The following is a 17,065-nucleotide window of genomic DNA, read 5'->3' on the forward strand; positions in this document are numbered from 1 at the left end:
TAAATGCACCCTCAAAGCTACAACACGGTCCTTAATGTCCAGCTGTGTACCTTAAAAGAGTTTCAGGCACACTACATTTACTTTTCCAGGAGACAGTTGCATATCTGTACCTTTTCATAACTTTAAGTATAAAGAAGCCAGGAGTCAAGGCAGGGTGTATGGAAGCAATGTAATTTAAAAATTATTACTGCAATAAAATATAGTACAATTATGTTCCCTAACTAAAGTCATCCCAGTGACATGAGGGGCTCCACCCCAGGGACAGTTCAGTACATTTTTTAAGAGACTCAGATTTACAAACTTCAACCCAGCATTACATAACCATATATGGTAAACATAGTTTTAAAGCTATTCGACATGTGAGCTCACTCCAAACCATCAATGTGAGTTTCTTTCTGCATTCTGACAAGGTATTCCTCTTGTTTGCTATGGTGGCTGCAAAATATTCACCACTACACTCATTAAAATCAAGAAGAGTCTTGTATTTCTCACCAAGCCTGCATGACTTCATTAAAATCAAACTGTCTGTTTTGTTTCCTCAGAAATGTCAGCATGACACAGTACATTAAACGCATATCTGGTGCGTAGTTAGGTTTGAACCAAAAAAAATAAATAAATAAAGCGCTGAAAGATTGATCATGGAGATAAACAAGCTAGATATGAAAATGTCTTGCATTTCATGCATGCGGCTGAGCGGACCAAGGAAAACAATTCGGTCATTTTTAAGGAATGAGGAGCCTGAATAATAGAACAGCAATCTGCCTCCCCATCGCTAACCACCTCAATTTACCATGCTAAAAGCTGAGAATAGATCAGACCACAGTACAAATGAACCACAGCTGGGATCTGTGGGGATCGGAGATGGGTTTGATGTCCTGACCTTGTCTGTGGCAGAGGTTGCACGACTATTAAAGTCAGCCAAAAGGATAGTATTTAGCTATACAGTATGTCATCCATCCACTTAAGAAAGGTAATTTGAGATTATTTGTTAACTCGTGATTTGAGGGGAGTGATGCAGTTTGCAAGATATTAACCTGATGGCTATAAGCTTTCAGTACTTATAAGCAACTTTAGCTACATTAGCCTTGTGGGACTGTGAGAACTCCAAAACAGGCAGCAATAGCATTTTATAGCTACTGTGAAAAGAGACTAAAGAACTCCAAACGCTACACATCTTGGTTGATTGATGACATTTGGGGCAAGGAAAAATTGATTTTTGATTGAGCCATCGCTTTAGGCCCAATCCCATTTCACCCCTCGCCCCTACCACATAGCCCTTAGCCCTAGTTTCGGGTGTTCACGCCTGGGGGTAGGGTGTCCCTATTTTTGTTGAGATGGAGGGGTAGGGCAAAGTGTTAGCATGACATGACCCTCCAAACTGAGGTTTTTAGAGGCACTCCAAACAGAGTGTTATGACAAAAAAAGAAAAATCAGTAAGATGGCTGCGCAAGTGACCTAAGAAACCCACAAATGTGAATATTTTCTCTGCTAAAAAATCGCGATAACCATTGTATTGTCCTAGTTTAATGTCGTTTCAATGTATTATGTTCCTTTTCTTTATAACAAGCAAACAAAATCTAATAGTATGCTAATGTCTAGGTAGCTAGCTGGCCAAATTTCCCTGCTCCACCTTAAATAATCCAGCAGTACTGACACCTGAAGTGCCAGAATGTAACTGCTGCTCCATTTAAGGTAGAAAAGGAAAATTCAAACAAAAACTTCAGCTTCATATTGTCAAAGAATTAGAGGTGGGCGATAATAAATGATTGCATTCCCCCTCCTTGACAGCATATGATGCCCTAAATTTAACTAAGACCAGCAGTGAGGTCGCTGAACTTTACCCTCCTCTGCTATTACTGCAGACTGGCAGGGTCGCCTACAGAGCACGGCTAGTAGCCTGTTAATGAAATTATTCTCTTTTTTTATTTGAGGGTCCCATTTCATAGGGGAAGATTTCAACCACTACCCCTTGTAACTCAGTTCCAAGGGGCAAGGTGAGACTCCAAAACAAGGGGTAGGGAAAAAAAAGAAATGGCATTAGGCTTTCATTTTACAAAAGAAGTCAACTAGTTGATTCCTCATCCTAGTTAAAGTCAAGGAAAGAAACACTGACAGTATTCTGGATATCTGTGAACAGTATAATTAATAGCTCACTCTAGTTGCATGTTCTTGAATTTGAAGTTATAACAGCAGCAGTATTTGTGCTGTATTTCAGTGTAGTCACATACTTGTAGCTGACAACAGAATTGTTTTTATTTTTTTATGAAGTATTACACGAAAAGTAAAAAAGTTGTCTTCATAGTAAGCCAAAAGCTGTTTGCTGGACCATCCTTCTGCATGTCTCAGCTCCAGAAGGGTTTGCAAAATAGCTAATTAGTTGTATCAAGTGTGTTATAACAGGAAAACACCTCCAGAACCAGTGCTGGACTAGACAACTAGTCTATGCAACTCCTTGTATGTGCTGCTGTGCGCTCACAGACGTCCTACTGCCGCTCCGTGTAAAGTGCACATCAGAGATGTTTGGGTATCCTCCCGGGGAAATGCCGTGCTCAGGAAAATCTGCTTCTCATCAGGGGGTCTGCCCATAGCCCTACTTCGCCTACGAGCCCCAATAAGCTCTGTGCATCTCTTCGAGGGCAACTACATTACAGCACTGATCACATTAAGCATCTTTTAAACAAACACATGCACAAAGCACATGCTTTTAACTTCAACAATAAACAATACATTTGCAGTGCACTTTCTGCTGGGAATGAAACAATAAGCATCTCTCAGTGAGGTAAACATCATCACGTGGGGCTGTGGGCGCTTGGCTTGTATCAGAGTGTGGAAAGATGGAGACAGGAGATCGGTGTGATGATGTAAGTAATGCAAACGCATACTGTACTTTCTATCAACCCACTTTGATCAGTTCAGCACAGTTAAAGCACAGTCAGAAGCTCTATACAGTTTTTTCACAGACAAAAGGATTTAATTCAAATGTTACACTGAAAGGTTATATGGAAACAAATAGGAGTTCCAAAATGATAATCACTGCAAATAATTGGCAAATTCAATGTTGCATCAGAAATGTTTCTGTAGGGCATACATACAAGTTTAAAGTGATACTTCAGCAAAAAAAAAATAATTTACCCCAAATGTACAGTACCGTTTAGAAGTTTGGAATCACTGGTTTCAATAATATAGAGCCAATTATTCTAATATGATGTAAATATTCTGCAGGTTTCAAGTAATTTTTAGGAAGCTGCAAAAAGTTAAACAATAAACAGTTTTGCAGATGATTACATGATAATTAAGAAATCTGTACAGCACCAAAAATGAACTTAAAAATAAAATAAAACCATAATAACAAATATTAAAATCTATATCCAGAATGCCTCATATTAGGTGGTGACCAAATCCAGCTGATCAAATAGATATCTGCAGGAATTCTCTCACAAGGAATTACTATTAACAGATAACTTCTTGTTGTTCCCAAAATACTTTGCATTGTAAAACAGATTTACGTTTGTTTTCTATTTTACAACATTTCAATCTACACTGTAATATAAGTTATTAGTGAATAACAGTTATTCGCTAGTTTGCAGGATGCCTTCAATATATGATTGACATAAAAGAAGAGAACAGTATCAGTGTAGGAGGGGAGAGAACTAGGAGAACTTGGCCTGAAGTTCTAGGCAGCTACTGCTTGAGCTATGGCAGGCTGGACTCCTCTTCTTAAAAACAGAGGTAGGACTGAGAGAGGACTGAGGAACAGGGAGATGGAGTGGTGGTGGGGTATGTAAATGTTATCACAGCAAATTTATAGGACCTTAACAAGGAAGGAGGAGGAGCTTCAGTCCTCCTTCCAAACATTAGTTACTTCGTAACTCCATTTAATACAAAAAGTGATTCCACACTGACCAGCCAAGACATGTTTGGTGAAGTTATTTTAGGTTTATACTAGAGCTGTGATGCTAATGTAGCCAATAAGTAAGCAAGCTTACATCCCACCAATTTGCAATGTGCAAATGGCATAAATAGGTAGTTTCACACTTGCCTCCATGCTGAGTTGGAAAATAATCTCAAATAGACTTGTTTATGTTGTTTCTGTTGTCTACTTTGAAGACAACTCTAACAGCCTCAAAGTTAACATCATGACATTTTATTTTATTGGTATTAGTTTTTCATGTCATTAACATGTTTTCCTAGTTTGATCCTTCGAACCACCTATAGTTCCTGCCTAAAGCCCGGCTGCTTGCGTGGTGTTGTTATGGCTCCACAACTGTAGTCTTTTCATTCAAAAACTATAATTATATAAACTATAAACAATAAATGGTTCCACTTATGGCACTATTGACGGCTCTCTTGATACACCAAAGTTATTTCCAGCTACTGCCATGTCGTGAATTTGTTTATTACCAAAATGTATCGAGTCTGAAGTAAGCTGGTAGCATCAGTAAACTCAGTAACATTAGCACTGGAGGACACATTCAGCAGACTTCACTGGACAGTGCTTGCAAGAGATGGATAAATCAACCACCTGAAAACTAATAACAGCAATAGGAAAAGTGGAAGGCTCCAGCAACCCTCAAAACAAGACGTAACATGGTAGTATGAAAGCAAAAGGGCTATAATTGCAGATGAGTTGGAACATCAAGCCACACTGTTGCTCTCACTGGATGTTGGTGATAAAAACTGGAAATTGTGTTCACCCCGCTTTTATGTTCAGGGCCAAGCTGAATTATTGAAGGTAATAAATACATTCTGTTGAAGCTTATTTGTCATAGCTGTTACAATGCACTGCTCTTTAAATACAAAAAAAAATTCTTTAGGGTCAAATCAGAAAAAGAAAGATAGATGTGATTAATTGCGATTAACTACACAACTACATGCGATTAATCATGATTAATTACTTAAATCTTTTGACAGCCCTACTTCAGACACCAATCATGTTTATATGACTACACTTGATAAGAGGTTACTTTAAGGGGATCTTTTATGGGCTCTGCACCAACAACCTTACAGAAAATATGGCTGACCTCCATCTGCTGAACACACTCCACTAACAGGTGCCATGGCAACAAGCATCTTCCCATGCTGACGCCCTACTCTGCCCTGCCACAACATGATCCCACAGTCCACCCCAGGAAATGGAGTATAAAAGACCGCTTTCATCTTTTAATTCTGGTCTTCTTTGTGGGCTACACATTTTAGTTTATAATGGCAATTTCATGAGCTCACAAGGACTGCAAGATGGTTTCCTCATTGAGGCTAATTTGATAAAAACTGGGCTTTGCCGTACTGCGCCGAGAATTAAACGAAGGACGCTGATCCTCGGAAGAGGAAAATAAAGATCATAGTGTCTCTTCTTTTTTTCTCTCTCCAAGGAGAGATGAAGTTGCAAAGCAGGCGAGTTCAAAGGAAGGAACAAAAGCTTTTCATTTTGGAAACTGGGCAGTCATGTTAAACATTTGAGTTGTTTAGATACAACGTACTCAGGCAGAAGAGCAACCCACTTCAAAAACTGTTTGGGAGATCTGAATTCTCTTCATAATTCAGACGTGCACAGTTTACCCATGGAACTGTACGCTCCTCCAGTGTGTTTATCTTATGCGCCGTAAATTGGAGAAAGGAATGTCGTCCTCCTCCGGCTTGCTGGGTACACTTGACACAGGCTGGGTACACTTGACTAACAAGCTGAAATGGCCAATGCAGCCTACATGGTCACTTAGAGTAAAGTTTTGTGAGCCAGTTACCTCCATCAAACATTTGGGGACATAGGGGATAGCTTGCTTTTAACAGTTTTCTTTATTTGTTTGCTAAAGATATTAAATAATAAACTAGTTTGTTTTGAGGAAAACATTATCACGTGTGTAAATGTTTTTGACAGTGCTACCTTGAGAATAATACCAAAGCTGACTTATTGTATCACCTTGTTGCCATGCACTCATCAGTACTCGCATGTTACCGGTGTTTAAACCATTTCTGAGCCAAAAGATTTTCATTATTAAGGCAAAACCTGCTCTACACCTTTCCTAAATCCACATAACTAACTAAAATTTAATTTTTTCAAAGAAATATTTAAAAAGAAGGTATCCTCAAACTTTTACCATGCAGTGGACATTCCGAACACTCAGGGTGTGGACTAACTCTGTATAAGGCTGAACTTTACAGCACAGACATGTTGATAAAATCCTCTGTATGTCATCATTATGCAAAGCATGCACAATAAAACGATCAGCTTTCATTTGACTGGCACTATGAATAGCCCGACATGGGCAGGGCTGTGCCCAGCCATTAAGATACTGATAGACAGGGGTGAACAGCTGAGTGGCTCCTACCTGGATGGTCTCCGGCGTGACTCCATGCTCTTGGAAGATTTTGTTGAGCCCTGAAAACACAAAAAAAATTAGATTATTTTAATGCATAAAGGGCAGAGCACTAGGTTGCTGCATTTTAAAATAACTCTCCATTTCCTTTTAAAGTCCTGAAATTTGAAAGACAAGCAGACTTTCTCTTTCCCACGCTCATACAAGAAGGAGTGTACACACTACCATAAATATTTACTGAAAAGTTTTCTTCAAGTCCTTTCAGAGGAATATGTTTATCATGTTTAGCCACACTGTGACTGGGGTTAAAGTTGGTCACAGGCTGTACTTTGCTGTAATGTGCCGCTTAGAGGTGAAACATGTCCTTTCTTTTAGTCATGACTTTAGTTCCTGCAGGATTTTACATAGACTAATACAAGTGTCAAGACTTCTTTTTCTTTTTCATCTGCTTCCAGACATGTGGTGTCGTATGACTTGGACACGAGTATGACTCAAGTCGAAAATTCGATGACTTGAGAGTCGACTCGAGACAATCGAGAAAAATTTGTGACTTGACTTTGACTTTAACACTCAAACTCGGAGTTTGACACAGCGAACCCGGAGTTTGACTCGGAGTTTGACACAGCAAACTCGGAGTTTGACTCGGAGTTTGACACAGCGGACTCAGAGTTTGACACAGCTCTCTCCATCAGACCGTTTTAAACAGCTTCTGCAGCTGACACAAGTGCAACATTCACCACAAGGCTGAAGTTGAATTGTTATTCATCAGCTTTGTATTGGAATTTGTTGTTCCACCTTTGTCATTCCTGTTGTTCCAATGGTACAGCAGTTATGGAATGGAAAATCCGAATAAGAAGACGCTGGTGAAAAAAAGTCAACCTTATCTCTATACATTCACCAGCATTTTGCTGTCTTTTCTGAAAAATTTGTTCAGTTTGGTTGTTTTTGTTTCTTCATTCGTCAACTCAATTCAAATTCAAACTAACGGCTGTTTTTGTTGGCTAAGCTGGTTTTAGCGTTGAGCTAGTATTTATTTTAATCCTATGTGCCAAATGTTTTTCATGTGTAGTGCACTACTCTTTGTGTACACCTGTATGCCTTTCATGGTTACCTGTGTACCATGAATTTTGTATTTTACTCAGTAGGGTAAAAATAATAATAATAATATACAGCTAATATGTTATCATTAAAAGGCTATAGTACTGTTACCATTGACTAATGTTATGACCTTAAATTAGCTGAGGAATGCATATTAACTAGTTTAGCACTCAAAGATTAGGACTACTGACTTGGGACTTGCCTGTACTGACTCGAGACTTGAACCAAGACACAACTATCTTGACTCAGGACTTGAGTTGCAACTTAGTGACTTGTTCCCATCTCTGTCTGCTTCCTTCTTCTACCTTTTACTTTGTTCTCGGGGCATCGATTTAGACTTAGAGAACATCTATATTATCATTCAACTCTTTTTATACTTCTCTATTGTTATTCACTTTTATACACCTAATCATTTGTCTGCTTGCTATACTTTCTTTTTGCCTTGTTGCTGCACATGTAGAATTAATTCTGTTGATGTCTTGTATGTCTCATGATAAAAATACAATTGCTTCCAAAAAAGAGGCAGCCAGACATTAGCCTCTCCTATCTGTCACAGGTGAGAAAATAAATATTTCTCAAGGGGCCACATAAGCAAAGAGTTATGATCAGTTATCATTACTTCATTTCTTCATTCCTCTATCAAGACACTTGATTAACCACACCGCTAAAGCCCGCTGTATCACTCTTCTTTTCATTAGTACCCACAGAGACTGTTTGTTTTGACAGTTCCTCTGCCCTTCTGAAAGCTCTCTGCATTACTCTGCTTCATAAGTATAAATGTGCTGCAGCAAATTAAAGGCAGTCAAAGCTCGCATGGTGCAGTTGCACTGAGCGGGAATGACAGGCTTGATGAAGCCCAACCAAGAAGTCAGATGAATAGCAGGGATTTAAGGTGTCTCACGAGCTCGCTGTTTAAAACAGGAGAAGTGGAAAAGTATTTTGTGTGACTCATGGGCTTTTTTCTACAGCAGATGAAACCCCGAAAGAAGAGTGGCCTCCATTCAGCATCTAAATGACATGCTAGGGTATGACCGACAAGACCAAATGGGAACAATGCTTACAAAGAAAACCCAGCATTCACCAGTATAATTACACACAGCGCTCAGGACTATTCTAGAAACGACACAGAGGGTGGGTATGATTCCGCATGTCATAAGAAAGGGTTCTGGTTATGATAAACATCTGATTATGAAACACCATTTTCCATGTGGTTTAAAGTTTCTTTATATTGATTTAGTGTATATTATGTTTTTTTCAGCACTGGGAACTTTGCTTCTCTTTGAATTGCAGGCTAGTTTTAGAGAAGTTTCACATTCTTGCTACTAAAAAAAAAAATCAAGAATATATTATGTTGTTTGTTATATACATGATTCGAGGCATACTCAGCCCCAGTTACACTTAAGCAGACCTACACTACAACGCATCAACAGTTAGAGAACTCCGCCTATGACATTTCCATGCATGTTGATGCTTTAGGCATGGATACACCATGTTAAATGCTAAGAACACTGAAACCCACAGGACAATACAAAGTACAGTAAAAACATATCAGTTTCACAGAACCACACTGTCAGGATCAGCCCATGTCAAAGCAGGACATTAAAACAAATCAGAGCTAAACGACCCCCCACTGCCCTTTCTGAAAAAAAAAACACCCCCTGCATTATGGCTGAAGTAAAGGCCTCTGCAGCCCCCCGAGCCACACAGCGCCAGGCTCCGAAAAACGCCCAGCCTTCCCTTCTTAATCAGCCCACAATTACGACCCCCAGAAGGGCAGCCAAGATGGGGGGGCTGGGGGGTCCCAGCCGGTCTTGATCAAAACCAGCTGGAAAGGCTGCTTACGAGCAGGCCTGACAAATTAACCATCAGAGAGAGAATTGAGGGATGGGGGGTGTTGAGAAAAGCGGGAGTTGCACGGTTACACAAAGAAGTCAAGAATGCCACAGAAAGAAGCTGAATCTTCGTTGGCTATTAGACTTCAAGTGCATTATTTGGGTATAGAAGCTATTACTTCATGATCTTCACTTAAAAGTAAAGGTGCCTAAGTGGTTCCTAGCTTGGATGTGCAGATAGCAAATCCCTTTAACTGGTACAGAAGCTTTAGGAGGTTCTGGAGGTTCTTTAAACTCTAAAAAACCTCTTCATATTAAATATCTTCAGGGAACCAAAAGTGGTTCTTCTCTAGCATCACTCCAAAGAGCACTTTTATCTATGCTGTAGGACGCAGGAAGCCAGCTGAGTAGTACAGACAGAGAGAGAAAAAGAAATAAAGAAATTAAGGGATGGGGGTGTGGGGGGTGGGGAGTCGCGGACGCCTACCTTCAGCAGGTAGCCCGTGCTCCAGCGCCAGGCGCTACGAAGTGAGGAAAGGCGCCTCCGCAAAGATCCACCAGAACTCATGGCTGTGAAAGAACGCTTCCTATCTCCCTCCATTCTGCTCTCTCTCACTGCCCCAGCGCAAGAAAGCCTCTATTTTGGTTCTGTGCCGTTCACGGGATGCCACATGCCGGACCAAAAGCTACACCAGAGCACAGTTCGCCTTCTTTCCCGTCTTCCTTCTACTCTCACTCTCTCTTTCCCTTGTTTTCTCCCTCCTTCCTTTGCTCTCTCCTTCTCCCGCCTTTCCAACCTCCTCCCTCTCTCTCTCTCTCCCTTACTTTGCACCATGTCTCTCCCTCCAAACCCTGCCTTCTGTCCCTACCTCTCTCTCCCTCTCTCTCTTTCTCTCTCCTCCCTCTTTCCTGCGCTGTGTGTTTGGTTGCCACCCACGTGTGTTTGGGTCCGCTCTCCTCTCCACCCCGCATGCTCTGGTCACACACACAGCAGCTGACTCCACGCTGCAGCTTAAAGGAAACAATTACCGAATCTTCATCTTTAAACAATCTTAAGACTGAAGAACCAGGCAGTAGAAGGGGTTTTCTGGCTTTCCACGTATTCTGTCTGTGAGTTTCAAAGTGGAAACTAAACTAAACACCTAATTTGTTTTTCATAACCTTAAACACATTTAGATTTTAAAGCTTGTGCTTAAATGTTAGAAATATGTGTCTAAGACAAATATAAACAGTGAAGCCAAACGTAAGTAGACATGCACAGGCATTCAGTAATTCAGTACACTGCAATCTTACTTACACATGATAATGTTATCACGGACCATTTAATCACCGTCTCTGCAATTTAGTCAAACTAACTGCAAATAGGCCTACATGATAACTGTACACACAGATGAATATTTGGAAAGTTTTTATTATTATTATTTCATTGCTGGTTGTTTTATCATTCTATATTTCACATGTATGACCACTTGCAAAGTATTGCTATTTAAAAATGATACTGAGAATATAGCTTGTTTAGCTTTAAACATGTATTTTTTTTTAAAAGATAAAAATATAATATGTGATAATATAGTAAGCCATGAGAAAAGGTTAGGCTATTATGGTGATATAAAATATTTATATCACCACATGACTAAACATTATTCTCAACAAGTACTATCCAGCAACAACTCAACAACATATCAGTATATGTGAGACTTCTTCAAGTCTCCAAGAAAAGCATCCCCCTCATGAAGCTGCTTGAGAGAATGCGTATGTGTATGCAAAGCTCATGGCAAATTAACATGATCACTTGTATTCACTTCTGCAAAAGATATAGTTTGTTCTTTATTATACATTTTAACACAAGCTTATAGGGCTGGGTCCACTTACTGATTTGTCAATAACAGCTATGAAATTAGTTAAGTAGAATTTATCATTTTTTGGTACCATTTTATACGTGTGAGTGCTCGGATTCGTGGTCTGAAACTCCAGTGCTGGTTTCATTTACACTCGCAGCAGTGAGCCATCCTGAGAGTGACTCACACTGGCATGCTCCTAAACAGACAGTTTTCATGCCGAGTTATTTATGGATGAAACTGGATGCGATTTTTGACACACTGACAAACTGTCGCTCTGATGCACTTCTTATTAAACACTTGAGTGAAGAAGATGAAGAAAAAATGGACCCATCCAGTAGTAACAAAAACAAAGTAATCACCTTTCTTTTAGCCAGCGCAACTAAAAAACACAGCCCATTCTGGTGAAAAAAAAAAGTTTACATCAACTCACATCTGAAAATCACAAAGCAGGCACTGTGTGGGTGATGCAGTTTGAAGCTCTGCTTAAAAGCATTAAAAAGGAGCAGACAAACCACAGACAACCCTGAGCTCTGATGTGAAGACAGCATAAGTCTTAATGTTGATGTTTTTAAAATTTGCCTTTTGTTTTGACTTTTTTTGCCCCCTCTGGCACAAATGGAAACTACCCTAGACATACTGAATGTTACTGTAAAATACCCTTGGTTTTAAATAATGAAATTTTCAATATTTTTCAATAAATTTGTGATGATAATTTGTAACAAAACATGAGTGGCGCAACCATCTAAGTGTTGGCCTAATCATCAGGAGATCACGATCAGGGGTTCAATCCCTGGTGATGCTGCAGCCATCCATAGCCGGGAGTCCAAGAGAGTATAATCGGCTTGCTCTCTCTGGGTGGGTAGAATGCCCCCATCACTCAGCACAATGTTGGTTAGCTGGCGGTTGACACTTTCCTCCAAACATGTTCGGCTGTCCAATGATGTTGCCTAAGCGGCAGTTCGGTAACGCAGGTTTCAGATGAAGCCTGTGCTAGCCTTCTCCCTCCTAGCACTGGTGGTATCGTGTGATTGGGGTAGTCTTAACTAGTGGGTGAAATTGGATATGACCGAAAAAAATCCCCAAATTTAATATATATATATATATATATATATGATGTGATACTTCTCAAACACACACTACAAACCAGAGGATTTGGCATATAGAAACTACACTGTAGCGTTGTCCATGCATTCAACTGTAGAGGGAAAGAAGGCTATATATATATATATATATATATATATATATACATATATATATATATATTTCCTAGCATAATCCTTAACGTTCACTTTCTCCTTTTTCAGTCATACCAAATCCTCAATAATCTCTAAAAACAAGTTGCTTGCCTGAACTTTGATGCTAAGAGGCATAGAGAACAAACCACACTTTGGGATCATATGATGATTCTCAAGACCTTAAGAAACTAAGTACAAAAAAGCAGTAGAAGACGTCAGCAGAACCACATTGTAATGTCCATGACAGAGCCTGGAGCAGCGTTTGGTGCAAATGTGCCAGAACGCTCCAGCTGCAGGTTAAATTCCACTCGCTGAAGCCACTCTCAATCCCAGATATGTCTTAACACTAGCAGATCTTCCCATATGCACTTTCCAGGCCAACCTAAAGCCTATACCCTCATTTGGGTGGTGATGCAATGCCAAGAAAAATGCAACATGATGAACGACAAGCTCAAGATATTTTGGTCCTCAAAGAGGCCCGGGTTTTGAAACGCTTTGGCTTTGGAACAGGAAAAGTGAAGAAAGCCTGGAGTAATCAGTGTGAAATAATTCAATCTGAGAAGTTAAAATACTGGCATGCCATTCTCAGCGTTGCTTGGCTAAACCATGCTGATCTGGAAGGCTTCACGCGTAAGATCTCATCCACAGAAGCATGCACCATGAGGTTTGAACAGGGTAGACGGGGGGTCAGGCGGAGGTTCATTTCTCTTTATTACACCCACAGGATGTACAACTGGGAAATTACGCCTTTTCTTATAAGATTATCAAATGACACATGAATTACAGGCACAGAATCATGTACACACATTTATATGTATTCTGTACATAGATAGATCTGGATTACATAATTACATTGATGAAAAATGATGGTTCTCTTTATAAATGTTTATGTCCAAAGACTAAAGCAGTGTCAAATGGCCAGCTATGTACTACCAGGTTTTTTCTCTTAAACTCAGGCTGTTACAAAGCCTTAGGCTATAAGCCCCAATTTGTAATGTGATACTTCCTTTCTCAAACACACTAGGAACCAGCCCCAAACCAGAGGATTTGGCATATAGAAACTACACTGTAGTGTTGTCAATGCATTCAACTTTAGAGGGAAAGAAGGCAAGCTGTATTCATATAGCATACAGAAACACATGAAAGCAAACGCAGGACACATTGCGCGAAAATAAAACACAGATGCTCAGCAGTAAATGCCTGTACAGGCTATAAGATGAAGAATAAGAGTCTTTACTATTTAAAGCTTGTCCGAAAGTTCAGCTGTCGCAACATGACAGCAAGCTTAACACAAAGCACTGGCAGAGTACAAGAGGTACCAAGACTGATTTTCCTTAGAGGGACCAAGACTGCCTGTTGGATAGACTGTCTATGGTCACTTGTCTCAGTGTAAGTAGGTAAGTAAATATATATTTATAATGCACAAAGACAAACATACAGAAAAAAACAACTGTTTACCAAGCAATTGGTATATAATTAGGACACAAAGTAAAATGAATGGGCCAATAAAATGCTTCAACAATGCTACAACACTACTTAATAACAGCATTATACATTATAGCTTATACCAAAAAACACCCCTGGTAAAATGACGTTTTGTTGATTTTCTAAGGTGACGAAAAAGTTAACATATCTACAGGGATACAAACTTTTGGCACGATTTGTATTTATTTGTATAATTTAACATATTGGAAAAAATATAACATAAAATACAGAACGTGCTACAGGCCACATTTTGTGTTTTATGTTTCCAATATGTTAAATTCAGCAAATAAAAAAAAAAATATGGCCTGTGCAAAGGTTTTGTCCAACATGTTAAACCAGCAAATAAACAAGAATTGTGTATTTATAAATAGTAAATGAACAGTAATTTTGCATTGAAATGTGCAGAGTTGTGTTCTCTGCAGAGCAAGTGTTATTTTCTCTTAGACAATCAACAAAACATGATTTGACTAGGGTGCCCAAACTTTTGCATATGACTGTATAAAATGTTGTTATGACAGAAAGAACAGGAGGTTTCTCTCCGCCTGCTTTACTCACAGGAGGTGTTTTCACTGGCTTGCTTCGGCCTATGCATCATCCACAAGCCCTCCATGAGACAGACCTATGACCACCCTATTCACAAGCCTAAAATATGTTTTAAGTCTGGATTTAAAAGCAGTACTAGAGGGAACATAGCTAATGTCCAAAAGTAGGCTTAGTGATTGCAAAGGCACAGTCAACCTTACTCTTTAACCAAGACCATGAAACAGCTAAAAGGAAAGGGTTTACACTGTTTTTTGTGAAGGAAGAAAAACGAGAAGCACAGCACGGCCTATTTTCCTTGGGGTGTCACACTGTGCTGCTTCTGGCTGTGTGTCTTCCTGTTGCTAAGCAACAGCAGCACCATAATTGTCAATCATCTGTGAATCAGTCGATCAATCTGTAATTATAGGCAGAAAGTTCTGACCCTTTTAGAAAGTGATCTAGTATTAGCTAGGCAGTGTTGTGCTGCCTAGTCAAAGCAAGCTATTGCTTTTTCTTTATGTCTTCACCATTTTGATCCATGACATCATACAGTTCAGGGTGCACATCAACTGCAACCACTAATCCCTTCTTCACTTCAACTGTTACTGAAGGCTCATCTTCTTTTGATCCAATTGGTTAGGACAGAAAAAACAATCATGGCATAAGCTACTTCACTGCTTCAAGATGAACTTTGGATCACTATTCTAGAAGCTACACAAAGACTGGACATGGCTCTGTACGTCATAAGAGAAGGTTCTGATTCTGATAACCATCTGATTATAAAACATCATTTTCCATGTGAATAATATTACATAATACTGACCTTGGGTACTCTTTTAGCTCTGAGACATGCTACTGCATCTCTTGGAATCACAGAAATACATTGCCTAAACGTTATTTCAAGAAAAGTGAGGGGGGTAATTTAGGCTAGACAGGCTAGTTTTAGACCAGAGATGCAAAACTCCTGCTGCCTCTGTTTTAAAAGGAGTATATGATATAATGATAGACAGTAGTAGATACTGCACTCACATGCACAGTACTTTGAAAGTGAGCTCACATGTGGAGCCCTACATAATAAAGTCTGAAGTTCATTTGGATTAATGAAAAATCTGCACGGTTAGTCATCCACAGCTGTGGTCAGGCGAGTGTTTTTTGGTGGGGCAGCAGGGGACGGATCAGGCCGGATGGAAGAGGGGAGGGGTTACAGGCCCCTCGCTCAAGTGTCCCAGCTATAGAATGACATTAACGCAGAAGTTTTCCCTCCGCCTGCTTTACTCGCAGGAGGTGTTTTCACTGGCCCACTTCAGCCTATGCTGCGTCCACAAGCCCTCCATGAGGCTGAGTTTAGCTAATGTAACCAATAATTTGGGCCTCAGCTCTGCATGAGGTTTAGACTGGAGAGGTTTAAAACACAGCCACCGCATAGCAACAGTGTCAGCATTAGAGCTAAATATTTACACTCTGAATCAGTAATATTTGGAGTAATATTAACTTCACTGAAATACCACGTACAGTACATTATGACTGGAACGACATAAAGAACCCTAATTTCCACACGTCAACAACGTTATAAAAATGGGAAACCGCTTACCGTCGTCTCTACATGTTTCAGTGGGATGTCATTGCTGGGAGCCTGAAAGAGAGAAAGCGAGAGAGAGAGAGAGATGGTCAGGTGATTGAGGAAGGCAACAGGCGAACGGTGGAAAAAGCCTGCAGGTGGTTCCCTGTCCCAGCACCTTGCCCTAGCACTGCTCCAGCTCATTACCCTTCAAGAGAAACTGGAAAGGTCAGCCTCTTAACACAGCAGAGCCCACTCAAAGAACAGCTGGAAACTGCTCCATACAGCAGCAGGATATTAGCCACCAGTACTAACAGAGCATCAGCAAAGAGAAGTCACAGTTATGGCTGGTAATAACGAAAACCATTTTTAATCATTTTTATTCATTATGTCTCACCTGTAGCTCACAGAAACAAGAAGATTAATTCTGCCAAAAGTACAGGTTCTAGTCTTTCAACTGACCCCACACTTGAGTTTGTAAGCAACAGATATTTTACTGAGATTTAAACTTGATGAAAAGTTAACACTGTCCATTGTCTAGTTCTGCAAGAAGAAAAAAAAAATCCTTTACACTTTTTTGTCATTAAAAAAACTAAAAACAAACATAAAAAAGTCTGTCAATATAGAACGTGAATGGACTCGCATTCAGAATGTGAATGTAACTGTGAATGTGAATGTAAGTTAATATGTAACTAATTAGTTAATGTTATTACATTGTTAGTACATTATTACAGCAAAAAAGTGAGACAGGATGAACAGACACATTTCTACATTAACATTGATTTAAGTTTGTGTTGGACAAGTGAATTATTATTTTTTCCAACTAGACAAGAAACTACAGCAAGAAAAAATAAACATGCAAACAAATTATTTTATGAAAGAAAAATTAATGAGTTCTGAGAGAAGTGAATTGATCATTTCAACAAAGCGATGATTTTTACTGGGTGAACTCTGATGAAGAACAAAGGCTGTTTTGCGTTAGCACTCCAAAATAACCATTAGACACCGCCTACTTACACACTTATAGTGTATATGCATACACATTATAAGCGTGCTTTGTAAATAACATTGAGTTTCTATAGAGTTAAAAAGTGGGACACGGGTAATGCTAGCTAGTTAACGTTTTTAATTTAACAACATTTATTGAACTTTAGCACTCCAGCTGGTCGATTTTGGTATTTGG

At 39.5% G+C, this 17,065-nt stretch overlaps 1 protein-coding gene across 8 annotated transcripts in view; it reads right to left on the reverse strand.

Moving 5' to 3' along the window:
* Nucleotides 1-17,065, reverse strand: part of tns1b (tensin 1b) — a 229,136-nt gene that overhangs the window by 66,139 nt on the left and 145,932 nt on the right. For 7 of the 8 annotated variants that reach the window (XM_036569578.1, XM_036569561.1, XM_036569569.1 and 4 more), the window contains 2 exons: nt 15,916-15,957; nt 6,324-6,373 (listed from right to left, as the gene is read on the reverse strand). In XM_036569578.1, coding sequence (XP_036425471.1) covers nt 6,324-6,373; nt 15,916-15,957 — 92 coding nt within the window. Of the gene's footprint in view, nt 1-6,323; nt 6,374-9,728; nt 10,101-15,915; nt 15,958-17,065 lie in introns of those variants that run through there. The other variant, XM_036569586.1, reaches the window with a different exon arrangement.

This window comes from Colossoma macropomum, unplaced genomic scaffold (genome assembly GCF_904425465.1).
Source record: "Colossoma macropomum unplaced genomic scaffold, Colossoma_macropomum, whole genome shotgun sequence".
In the NCBI taxonomy this organism is placed as follows: Eukaryota; Metazoa; Chordata; class Actinopteri; order Characiformes; family Serrasalmidae; genus Colossoma; species Colossoma macropomum.